The sequence below is a fragment of the Schistocerca piceifrons genome, chromosome 7 (genome assembly GCF_021461385.2).
Source record: "Schistocerca piceifrons isolate TAMUIC-IGC-003096 chromosome 7, iqSchPice1.1, whole genome shotgun sequence".
In the NCBI taxonomy this organism is placed as follows: Eukaryota; Metazoa; Arthropoda; class Insecta; order Orthoptera; family Acrididae; genus Schistocerca; species Schistocerca piceifrons.
This window is the reverse complement of record NC_060144.1, coordinates 593,542,477-593,556,100: the sequence shown is the minus strand read 5'-3', so window position 1 is coordinate 593,556,100 and position 13,624 is coordinate 593,542,477. Positions and strand designations below refer to the sequence as shown.

The window sequence follows — 13,624 nt, the reverse complement described above, 5'->3', positions numbered from 1 at the left end:
CCTTGCTAGGTCGTAGCAAATGACGTAACTGAAGGCTATGCTAACTATCGTCTCGGCAAATGAGAGCGTAGTTGTCAGTGATCCATCTCTGGCTAAGTCGGCTGTACAACTGGGGTGAGTGCTAGGAAGTCTCTCTAGACCTGCCGTGTGGTGGCGCTCGTTCTGCAATCACTGACAGTGGCGACACGCGGGTCCGACGTATACTAATGGACCGCGGCCGATTTAAAGGCTACCACCTAGCAAGTGTGGTGTCTGGCGGTGACACCACAATCTCCTCAGTGAAGAATGAACAAAAGCTCGAAGCCATCATGGAAAAAATACAGCATTCCGGGATGCTTATGGAATCAAAATCGATGTACACTATGTGATCAAAAGTATCCGGACACCTGGCTGAAAATGAGTTATAAGTTCGTCGCTCCCTCCATCGGTAATGCTGGAATTCAATATGGCGTTGGTCCACCTCGATGACAGCTTCCACTCTCTCAGGCATACGTTCAGTCACGTGCTGGAAGGTTGCTTGCGGAATGGCAGCCCATTTTTCACGGAGTGCTGCACTGAGGAGAGATATCGATGTCAGTCGGTGAAGCTTGACACGTTCGATGTTCCAAAATATTCTACATGTGTTCTATAAGATTCAGGTCAGGACTCTGTGCAGGCCAGTCCATTGCAGGGACGCTATTGCCGTGTAACCACTCCGCCACAGGCCGTGCATTATAAAGAGGTGCTCGATCGTGTTGAAAGATGCAATCGCCATCTCCGAATTGCTCTTCAACAGTGGGAAGCAAGAAGGTGCTTAAACATCAGTGTAGGCCTGTGCTGTGATAGAGTCACGCAAAACAACAAGGGACGCAAGGCCCCTCCACGAAAAGCACAACCACACCATAACACCACCGCCTCCGAATTTTACTGTTGGCACTACACAAGCTGGCAGATGACGTTCACCGGGCATTCGCCGTACCCACATCCTGCCAGCGGATCGCCAAACTGTGTACCGTGAGTTGTCACTCCACACAAAGTTTTTACTCTGTTCGATCGTCCAATGTTTACGCTCTTTACAGCAAAGCAGGCAACGTTTGGCATTTACCGGCGCGATGTGTGGCTTATGAGCAACCGCTAGACTATGAAATCCAAGTTTTCTCACCTCTCGCCTGACTGTCATATTACTTAGAGTAAACTCTGATGCAGTTTGGAATTCCTTTGCGATGGTTTGTATAGACGTCTGCCTATTACACATTACGACCCTCTTCTACTGTCGGCGGTCTCTGGCAGCCAACAGACGAGGTTGGCCTATACTTTTGTGCTGTACGTGTCTCTTCAAACTTTCCACTTCACTATCCCATTGGAAACAGTGGACCTATGGATATCTAGGAGTGTGGAAATCTCGCGTTCAGACATATGACACAAGTGACACCGAATCACCTGACCACGTTCGAAGTCCGTGAGTTTCGCGGAGCGTCCCATTTTGCTCTCTCACGATGTCTAATGACTACAGAGGTCGCTGACATGGAGTACCTGGTAGTAGGTGGCAGCACAATGAACCTAATATGAAGAACGTATATTTTTGGGGGTGTACAGACACATAGTGTAAGAGAAACGAAAGTTATGCATACAGAAGGAGAATAAATGCTGAAAATGTTAAAAACCAGAATATTCAGGCCCAAAAATGTCTAGCAACAAGAACAGAGATTGAATGGACACGCAGAAAATATAAAGACAGACCCATAAATGATAAAACTGTCATTTACAGACAACAGTGGGATATTGTAGAGCTTGGAAATCACTGATACAACTTTCTGTAGGTAGTGTTCTGTTACGTTGTTCAGTTACGTATTTTCTGAGGAACTAGAGATCCCAGAGGTTGGGGTCTTTTGAAATGTAAATGTGATAAAGAATGAAAACGATAAAGTACGAAGACTTCTGTTGTAACCAATGGTAAGCGAGAAATTGATTCTATTGAGAAGTTCCGCAGTAAAGGTAGAATAAAATCTCATAAATAAGATATTTCAAGTTCATACAACGTGATTCTGCAACGATATATTTTTAAAACGGTAAATTCAATCCAAAATTTAATTCTTAAGTGTTTGTCAATGGATACAATGGGTAAAAACTGTAGAGGAAGACAGATATTAGAATACATCCAGCAAATAACTGAGGACGCTGGTTGCAATTTCTACTCTGAGATGGAATCGTTGAAACTGGCCAGGGATTCGTTGCAAGCCGCATCAAACCAGTCAGAAGATTGCTGACAAAAAAAAAAAAGTCCATATGCGAACCGAATGCACTTAACATGGATTTTATATGACGCTGCAGGACTACGCTGTGTACAGCAAGTACGTGTGATAGATAAACAATGAACGCAGGAGATAGTTGCAAATGCAAAGTATTAGATATAGCTAGCAAATGTGTAGTACGAAAATTATTTGCATTGAATTGACGTATTTCAAGGAAATATATAAGTTACGTATGATCTCAGAGAATCTTTGGGATGATCAGCAGCTTCCATAAGAAATGGAAGCGGATGAGACTACATAGTTTAATATGCTATGAAATAAAACGGAAAACGTTAATATTTCGGGTGACTTTATGCCATATTCTGTTACTTTTTTCTGTCTGCCACTTTCTAAATGACTGTACAGGTATCGGTAAGATGTGCTAGAAACTACAGTAAACTCAATAGTGGCGCCGTGTTTATAGGAAATAACCTGCTAGCCAACCATTGTTTAAGGCTCCTCTGTATGGCATTATTTATTACAGACGTAGGGCCGTCTTCTTTTTTGAGGCAGTTAATATAGTCTGTCAATTTGAATGGTTCTTTGGGCTTAAGACACACAAAAATTTAGTTAATATTGTTTGGTAACAACTTGAAACTATTAAAAAGAGCGATAATTAAGCATAAGAAGAAGACTATATCGATAAACACAAAATTAAGATGTTACCAGAGAGGGAATGACCCTGAGGCTTGTGCATAGGAGAAAGATTTACCCTTGGAAGAAGAGGACTCCTTAGGAAGCTAGATCTTGTGGAACGAAGGATTCTCAGGAGAAAGATGGGACCTCGAAGAACAGAGGACGTTAACTAAAGAATACAGGCAAACCGAGGACTGAGTGGCACGATAGTGAGGGTTTTGCACACTGTCAGGAAAAGGATGCGTCCTTAGAACAGATCACTGGAGACTGACACAACAGATAATACAGTTTCTTGTGAACGAGAGAATAAAAGTACTCTGTATCCGAGGCTTTCAGAAGTATTTGGAAAAAAGGGAAATACAGGAAACAGAAATTTTTCAACAGGGTGACATTCAAATCAAACACCGAGATTGACTTAATTTTTCAGAACTCAATTAGACACAGAACCGGAACAACATGGCCACAAATGAGAAGAAAGTTTCAAACTATGAGAATGAAATAATGGCGGATAGGGATGAAAACCAGAAGAAAATGAATTGGTCCGAAATGACGAATTTGTCAAATGACGAAAAGAAAAAGAAAAAGGAAGAGAACAGCAAGAGAAATGTTTCAAGACGAAAGCTCCACAAAATGATGTTCAAAATTGATCCCACACTGAAAAACATATTAAATATTTTTTTGCCAATATCACAAAACACAGTCGATTAGACAAAGAAAAATGTAGAAAATAATCGTCTAACAGAATCAGAGGGCGGGTCGCCAGACAAAAAATTAATTACCCTCTCAACCACAAACAATGCAACCGCTCTTTCAAGATGGATCTTATTGCTGTTTATACATCATCTGTGTCTCGCATTAAGAATGGTACCCAACTATCAAAGGGCAGCGAAACAGACAGTATTTGTCACATGTCAGTGACTAGGAGAAGCTATGCCTCGGCCGGATAATTGACTTCACTGATTGCCGGTTCTTGTCCCACATTTCCAACCACTGATCCTCCATCGAGCATTTGATTTTGTACTTCAGCAGTAAGATCACTCATGAGGGGGAGCTATTTCGTTTTCAGGTAACTACCAAATATACCTAAGGGCTGGAATCAATCACGTTCCAGTTCTCCATAACTATGCCCTCAGTGTCCAAATTAAATAGTTTGAGCGCTTAAATACACAGTGACGAATGCTGATGGGGATCATTTGAATGAAAAACTTTCGGAGTGTTGTAACTTCTGGCAATATCCAGACATGTTTTACCAGTGTTACGCCAGTCGCTCGGATATCCATACTGCACGACAGCTGGAACAAAATGAATGACATCCATCCATAACTTACTTGTGATGTAGACAGTGTTTTTATGACATCATAATGACGCTCTTGTTTGTTGCAGGGCTACATATCAGCTATCTTGCGCGCCATCAACGAAGATGGTGTTCCAATGATTGGCTACACGCACTGGAGTCTGATCGACAACCTGGAGTGGATGAGTGGATACTCGTGAGTATCGTCGATAATAGTGATGAAGAATGCAGAGTTAGATGAAACCTCATAGCAGATAAGTGCAACACTTTGTCTGTTTAGATTTCTGCGTAGCACTGAAATGTGCATGTAAAACTTTCCTGGCATTATCTCCTTTATTTTCCCCTTGTCAGATGTGATGGATACACTAATACCAGTGCACTGCCTCACCATAATTCCACTGTTACTGCCACTGCAATACCTGTTTCTACTTGCAACTTATAGGAGCATCTCTGCAAAAAGCTCTTGCACTGATGTGTGTAATCTTCGATCTCGTACTGGCTCAAATGGCTCTGAGCACTATGGGACTCAACTTCTAAGGTCATCAGTCCCCTAGAACTTAGAACTACTTAAACCTGTCTAACCTAAGGACATCGCACACATCCATGCCCAAGGCAGGATTGGTATTATGTTCATTTCTTAATCTATTATTACCTGTTGAAAACCGCTGCAGTAAGAAGTAGTTGAGCGACATAAACGAACGTTGCTAGGCGTGTTTCCTCAACTGAAAGATGATGTCTCGTTCAGATTTCACGAAAGTCTCATAAGAGTGGCGTTAGTAGCGCCAGCTTGAGAATGCAAATCAGGTTTGCTGTAACGGTCGTGAGCGTTAGTTACCTTTGAGATTGGATGTAGTGAGTTCATGTTATTCAAGGTTGCCTTTAAGGCGACAAAGAAGCCATTATTAATACCGTACTGATTTTGGACGATGTCGTTTAATAGGGTTACGAAAATATGCATGTTCGTTCTGCGATACTATAGAGAGACTTGGCAGGAAAGTAGCCACTGTACACGATTGCTGGCAGCGGTGGTCAAGAAACTGTACGGTCGCAAGAAGACTGGGCTCCGGACGGTCAAGTGACGCTACCGAATGGGAAGACAATCGTTTTCGGCGTATTGTTCTGGCGCATCGTACTGCGTCTGCAGCAGCAATTTGATTAGCAGTTGGTATCACAGTGACACAACGACCTATTGTGAATCGATTATTTGAAGGAAATTTCCGAGCCAGACGCCCTATAGCGTGCTTACCACTGACACCAAACCACCGTCATTTTCGACATGAGTGGTGTCAAGCGAAAGGCCACTGGAGGGAAGGGGGAAAGTCTGTTGTGTTCTGTGATGAAAGCTGTCTCTGCCTCAATGACAGTGATGACCGTGTGTCGGTTAGAGAGAGCCAGTCGAGTGCCTGGAACCATCCTGTCTGCATGCTAGAAACAGCGGACCTGCACCTGGAGTTATGGTCTGGGGTGCGATTTCGCATGGCAGCAGGAGCACTCTCCGGCTATCCCACACACTCTAACAACAAATCTGTAGATCAGTCTGCTGATTCGCCCTGTTGTGCTGCCATTCGTGAATAGAATTACCGGGGGTGTTTTCCAGCAGGATAACGCTCGTTCACGTACCGCTGTTGTAACCCATTATGCTCTACAGAGTGTCAACATGTTTCCTTGGCTGCTCGATCACTAGATCTGTCTCAAATCGAGCACACATGTGATTTCAACGGACAAGAACTCCAGCATCATCCACAAACAGCATTAACAGTCCCTGTATTGACTGACCGAATGCAACATGCATGGTAATACATCGCACTGACTGACATTCGGCACCTGTACAACACAGTGCATGCACGTTTGCTGGCTAACATTCAACATTCTGGCGTCTACAGAGCTTGTTACTGTGCCAACATTTTACATTCGCTGTGTCATATCTCGCCCTTACATTAACCTGTGAGCTTGCACTATTAATCACTTACATATGTTACCTAAATAGTGTATTCCCTAAATTTCATTACTCTACATTAATTATTGTTTGGTGTTGCGATTTTTTTCCCTGTCGTGTGTATTACTGCAATTTTTCTCCGAAATCAATGACTATTCTGTGTTGCACTACCTACATACACCATGAGCCGTTTAACGCCCACAGCTAGAAAATTTCTGTGAATTACGATTGGCGGCGATACGCAACTATGATCCTGCGAGATAACAGAGCTGATCCAGAAAGTAAATAGTGTTTGCGCATGTCTCCCGCCCATCTGACTTCACGTTTGTCGCAAATGGGCATTTACATCCTTGAACTTGATAACGAAGTAGCTTAGTAATGAGGGTTGTCCAGAAAATAAGTTCCGATCCGTCGCGAAATGGACACCACAGTGAAAACCCGACGAAGCTTTGCACAGATGTGTTGGGTAGTGTCTCTAGTATGACCGTCGATCGCATCAAGACGCTCTTTTCAGTTGTGAGCGCTCTGTGAGCGAGTAAAGGTGCCTATAACAACTATGTATAGGAGGGTCTGCTGAGATGCTTCGCCTTAATGAATGCAGCCCGCCTAACACAACTGCCACGCACTTCCTTCTTCATGGCGATTCTCAGCCGCACTCTGCAGGGGCAGTGAAGACGCTTCTGCAGCCTTTCCGGTGGGAAGTGTTCGATCACCCACAACACAGCCCTGATTGGTTCGTTCTGAGTATTATCTCTGTTCACATGAAACGCTGGATACGAAGACAATACTTGGGAGCAGGCTGCGCGCTATAGACAAGTGTAGAGAATTATCAGAAAGCACAGACAGCTGCCTTCTACGACGATGTTGGAAATTTAGTATAACGGCCCGAGAAATGTCTAAGTCGGAGCGGCGACTATGTAGAGAAGTACAGGGAAAGTGTAGCTGTTATTGTTGTGGTCTTCAGTCCTGACACTGGTTTGATGCAGCTCTCCATGCTACTCTACCCTGTGCAAGCTGCTTTATCTCCCAGTACGTACTGCTGCCTACATCCTTCTGAATCTTCTTAGTGTATTCATTTCTTGGTCTCCCTCTACCATTTTTACCCTCCACGCTGCCCTCCAATACTAAATTGGTGATCCCTTGATGCTTCTTCTCTCCAATTCTGTTCAATACCTCCTCATTAGTTATGTGGTCTACCCATCTAATCTTCAGCATTCTTCTGTAGCACCACATTTCGAAAGCTTCTATTCTCTTCTTGTCCAAACTAACTATCGTCCATGTTTCACTTCCATACATGGCTACACTCGATACAAATACTTTCAGAAACTACTTCCTGGCACTTAAATCTATACTCGATGTTAACAAATTTCTCTTCTTCAGAAATGCTTCCCTTGCCATTGCTAGTCTACATTTTATATCCTCTCTAGTTCGACCATCGTGAGTTATTTTGCTCCCCAAATAGCAAAACTCATTTACTACTTTAAGTGTCTCATTTCCTAAACTATTTCCCTCACCATCATCCGACTTAATTTGACTACATTCAATTATCCTCGTTTTGCTTTTGTTGATGTTCATCTTATATCCTCCTTTCAAGGCACTTTCCATTCCGTTCAGCTGCTCTTCCAAGTCCTTTGCTGTCTCTGACAGAATTATAATGTCATCGGCGAATATTAAAGTTTTTATTTCTTCAAGTGTAGCTAACTATTGCAAATAAAATGTTTCTGATTTTGACTGTGGTTTCCATTTAGCGACCGTTCGGTACTTTCTGGACAACTCTCGTATTTTATTTTATTATAATAACGCCTGAAATCATTATTTGTCAGTGATCATGTTTGAAAGAAAAGATCGGCCCGCCAGCTGTGAATTGAGAGCGAGTATAGTGCGAGTTTTCGTTAGGATGCTTAACGAAAGAACCAAGAATATCCACGATGAGTGACGTAGTGGGATGCCCGTCGTTGATTACAGAAGAATTGGTTCGCTGCATCGACAAGCAAGTTCGTTGCAACATAACGGTTAAGACTTCTGATTTGTCAATGCATCTTCAAAACATTTCACTGGCTTTATTACACGTCACTGTGACTTAACATTTGCACTACAAAATCTTGTCTTTGCGATGGGTAGTGAAAACTGACGTTCAAAAAGGTAACGGAGCAGCCTTGGAGTTTTTGCAGCGTTGCGCTACAAACGGAAATGATGTTTTGAAAAGGATTGTCACAGTTGATGAGACACGAATTTGTCACAAGACAACGGAAATGAAATTGGAGCCACTGGAATGGCGGTATACCGGTTCCCCGAAACCCAAGGAAGCAAAGCCGAGTTTTTCTTCAAGAAAAATCATGTGCACCATGTTGTGGGACTGTCAAGGAATTTCATTAGTGGACTGGATGGAACGAAGCGTAACAATCAACGCTGCAGTTATCTGTGAGGGACTGAAAAAATTATGGCGCGTGGTGGAACAGAGGACATGGACAACTTACCTATTTGTGGTATTGTGTTCGTGAAGGACAATCCGCATACCCACCTCGTAACGATGACGCTGGTTGATTCCTCTCGCTGGGAACAATTCTGTCGACTTCTTTACAGTCGGGACCCAGCTCTGTCCGACTTCCATTTGTCTTCTCATCTCAAGAAATTTATTGCCAGCCAGCACTTTGGAAGTGATGATGATGTCCAGGTAAATGTCCAAATCTGATTCACGCCCTAGGCGCCCGAATTCTGCAAAGCGGGTAGGTAGCGATTGCTGCCAAGATAGCGCTCGCACCTTAATTCGCATGGTGAATATGTCGAAAAGCAGTTTAAGGTGTATAGATCGTTTCGTAATAAAATTTATAAATTTCGAAACGGTACTTCCTTGCTGGATCAACTTTGTAGTTATTTTTCCTTGTCAGGTCCCCACTTGTTTTTATATTTTCTCGTGTTTTCAGTTACCTTTAGTTAAGCGCTATCTGAAAAAAGAGGCAGCACAAATAATAAGATAGATTTTGATAAAATTTCAAAGTGGTGCGAAGATCTATAGCTGTCTTTAAATGTTCAGAAATGTGAAATTTCGCACTTCACAAAATTCAAAACCGTGTAGTATCCTCTGACAAAAATATTATTGACCTTCATTTGGAAGCAGTCAACTTATACAAACACTTGCGTGTAATAATTTGTAGGGACATGAAATAGAATGGTTGCATAGGCTCGCCAGCCGGGGTGGCCGAGTGGTTCTAGGCGCTACAGTCTGGAACCGCGCGACGGCTACGGTCGCAGGTTCCAATCCTGCCTCGGGCATGGATGTGTGTGATGTCCTTAGGTTAGTTAGGTTTAAGTAGTTCTAAGTTATAGTGGACTGATGACCTCAGAAGATAAGTCCCATAGTGCTCAGAGCCATTTGAACCATTTTTTTGCATAGGCTCTGTTGTAGGTAAAGCAGGGGGTAAACTTCAGTTCGTTCGCTCTGGGCAGCGGGAAAACGCAATGAGTCTACTAAGGTGGCTTGTTTCTAACACTTGTACGACCCATCCTAAAATACTGATCAGGTGTATGGGACTTGTGCGATATAAGACTAACAGAGGGCGCTGAACGTATACAAAAAAGTGATGCTGAAGAAGCTAAGGCGCTTGTAGATAGAAGCCGCTATCCTGAAAAAGCCAAAAAGTTTCAAGTAATGGCGTAGGTGACGAATCTAGGAATATACTACAAACGCCTACATATCATTTGCGTAGGGGCAACGAAGATACGACCAGACTAATTACAGTGGACGGTATAGACGTAAATGGAGATGTAGATGAAGTAGATACAGAATCCCGCACAGAACTTCTGTCGTCCACCTATCACACTTTCACCTCGCTACTTCTCCCATCTAGCTCAATTTAATTTTAATTCTGGCAGTAATTACATCTTCTCCTCCAGTTTGTTCCCAAACTGATTTTCTGTTCTGTGAGTAATTCCCAACATGTGTATCCCGCTGTTGTTGGATGGTTACAACTTTTAAGGTCCGTGATTCGCTACCATGTTTATAGTTGAGGTACGCAATAAGCACTGCATAAGGCGCAACACTTTTCCACAGACTGAAGTTCGGACTGCACTCCGTGGACTACGACGATCCAGAGAGACCCAGGACGCAGAAGGCTTCGGCGAAAGTCATCGCAGACATCTACAAGAACAAGGCCGTGCCGTGGGAGGACTTCCAGAATGCCGACACCACGCCACCATCTTAGTTCCCATGTGCATATGTTATCAGTGGAGCGCAAGTGCCAAATAAATTTTGCATTCTGACAGACATCATGCTGTGTAGTTTTATGCACCACAACCCGTCCACATTCAGCACAACAACAGGTACTAAGCAATAACACTACTTCCTCTACATGGTTACTTGTAACTACTTTACAACATACAACACTCCCGCCTGCAGTAAAATGATAAAATGCCTTAAAGCAGTTAAATATTCTGCCATCTTTCCCTTTAAATTTTCCTGATTCATGTTCAAGTGTATCTGTCATATATTACTGACTTCGAATCCTGACGATGGATTTTTTTTTTCACTTTCTGAACTCAGAAGATTGGAAATGTAGCATTTGGATTCCCAGCCCGTAACTGAGTACTCACGACATTCTTCACACTTTCCATTTGCAACAGCTAAGCAGCATACTTCTTGATGGCAGTTTCAAGTTGTGACAAACGTATTCCTGAAATATTCTTATCCTCCAAGTAGATCACGGGTTTGCGTTACTTCGTCCTCACAGATTTGCGCTTCAGGATTTTTCTTCGAAATACTATATACAAGTCTGTGATGGAATGCAGGAGCTGTAGTTCAAGAGAAGAAGTTTCTCAGTGTCCAGCTACACCATTCGACCATGACTTTCGCTACAAGGAGCTATAGTAGAAGGGGTCTATACTACAAGTTGTAGAAGCCAGTCTGTCACTTCGATTTACCGTGATAGTTTCAAGTATCTTCTAGTATAAATCTTCTCGCACATTTTCTAACCATGCAGCGTTTGACATGTTCAATCATAAAGTGAGAGTAGCACGTGGAGTGATCATTTCTCCCTCACTACACACCTGGTATGCAACCGATGTTGAACACGCAAATATATGGAACGGAGGATTGGCGTTTGTAGTGAAACAATTCTCAAACAACGTTGAAATCAGGGCCTACCGTACAAATTATTTTTGAAATTTCCTTCGATACGACAGTTAGCGTAACAAAGAATGACTGTGGTAAAGTATCACCACCCTACCACAAAAATTTAATACCACATTCTATTACCACCACCTGCGTATGGAACCTGACTATCGATGCCGTGCAGCGACACACATTTGTTTCTGTTTTTCACCCAGAAGTAAAATATGGAATATAAAACGCTAATATTTGGAGCGGTTGCGGTCCTGTCTTTCAACATTCCGTAATCACACTACGAGGCACAAAAATCATATAAAAGTATAGCCTCCAAAATATTTAACACATAAATTTATAAAAACGAAGCAAACAAATTTTGTAAAATACTTTTCATAAAAATGCAATTTAAATGAGCACAATTCTTTGAAACGACGACTCACAACGCCAAATTACTCTCAACACAGTAACTGAACACCAAATGCATTGCTGCTGTAGGACAGAAAAAAGAAAATAAAAACACATTCACTTCTACATTCGTGTCAGCACAGTCACCCTGGATTCATACGCTCCCATTTATCCAACACTGATTATAATAAATTATAGCAGTCCCTCTAAGTTAGTGCAATTTATTGGCAGAAACCATATCTTATTTCACTGCGCAAGTTGCTAGGTACAATGGAACATTACTTTTTGTATAATTTTTAGCCATTAATTATTTAAATAGATTTTTGACTAAATAGTCACGCTATTGATTACAAAATCAACAATGGTTCGGCTGAGGCACACTGCCACAGATGTTGTTACGTAGGAAAATGTCACCAGCAACGTCGGCTTACCAGAAACTTTGGCTTCATTAAACAGAAATTTCACACTTGTTTAATCATAATACGTGTCCACGACTACCGGTATGGGCATCTTCTCCACACACACATAATCTTGATATTATCCATTTACAAATCCTCTACACTCCGCCATGTGTCCGCTCACATTCCTTGCTAACCACATTCCTGCTCTCGTGTGTTCGTCACGGAGCAAACAGTTGTTTCAAAGTGATTCAGTGCCCTACTGATCATTTGTAAAATATGTGTTGTTTACTGATATCTTCCATTGTAAACGTCTATTTCATCTTACTAGAAGTTCGCCTTGATGCAGCTTGATACACAAGTAGCATATAGTACAAAAGTGGAGTGAGGTACAAGCAGGAGATGCTACAGCACGTACCACTCCCGAGCGAGAGTCCACCAATTGTACTGAAATTGCTTCTAATTGGTCGGCACATTGGCGCCAAAACGCCTAACTTCTCTTATTAATTATTAATACACTTTTCATTATATTTAACCCATTTTTCAGTATGACAATGTCTCATGATTACCCTACGAGTCTACCGTTTTTGTTTATTAAGTTTCACTAGTTTTGAGAAACTTAAAAGTAATGATATTACAAGTGAAGTGCTTCGGACACCTTCGGGTCGCCTTGGCGCGCCTGGGAGACAAAGTACTTGAGCTGCGCTAGTCAGTCTGTTTCGGGAGTTCTTCAGAGCCGGACGTGTATCTCTGTTTCGGGCGGACATGTCGTACTCTGTGTCGGTAGTTGTCAGAAAAGTTACCCTACTATTAAGAGAGCTATGTCGAGTGTTGTAGAAGACAGTGTAAAAAGTCATATTTTAAAATATAAACAAACAGAATACATTAATGAGAGGTGTCACCTACCATCATTGTCAGCACTACAGATCTTGCCCTCCGTAGATACAGAGAATAACCTGGGCAGGTGGTATCCCACAAAAAAAGCACAAACACAGGTTCAATTTCGAGATGATAGCGTAACAGCCTCCACCGAATAAGATCCCACGACCGACGAGCTGTCTTCTGCGGTGGGGACACAACTTTAGAAGATGACAGGTTGGTGAAAAGAACGGTTAGGGACTCTTAATCAATCTTTACAGATCTCTCCAGCTTCCAGATCTGACTTACAACACGACAACGTATAATTTATAACGTTTCCATTGCTGGCTACATTTCCATGACAATTTTACACGTATACATTTAAAACAAAATCTGAAGATGACCATTTACAGAAACATGAACTTATGTATTGAAAGTTGTTGAAGCTACCTAAACGGCCAACAGATGGGATCATGGACGCATCAACTTGCGTGTATGTACAGCCAATATAGAATATAGCAGACATAGTTCGAAAAAAAAAAAACAGAAATAACATCTACGTGTACAGCCTTAGTATTACAAAATAAATGCCGATGTCACTACATGTTCGTGCCACTTACTACCCACCATCGAGCCTGGCGACCACATACAAAATTACGTCAATTAGGCACTAACCGCCTGCAACTATGGAAAATGAATCTCAGTGCGTTCGAAACACTAGTAACA

The 13,624-nt window shown here is 42.2% G+C and overlaps 1 protein-coding gene across 1 annotated transcript in view; it reads left to right on the top strand.

The window, feature by feature from the left end:
• The window catches only part of LOC124709102 (myrosinase 1-like), a 53,465-nt gene extending 43,127 nt beyond the window's left edge, over positions 1 to 10,338 (top strand). The window contains exons 10-11 of the mRNA XM_047240751.1: positions 4,290 to 4,396; positions 10,188 to 10,338. Of these exons, the coding sequence (XP_047096707.1) occupies positions 4,290 to 4,396; positions 10,188 to 10,338 (258 nt within the window). The remainder of the gene's footprint in view (positions 1 to 4,289; positions 4,397 to 10,187) is intronic.
• Positions 10,339 to 13,624: the final 3,286 nt, after the last annotated feature.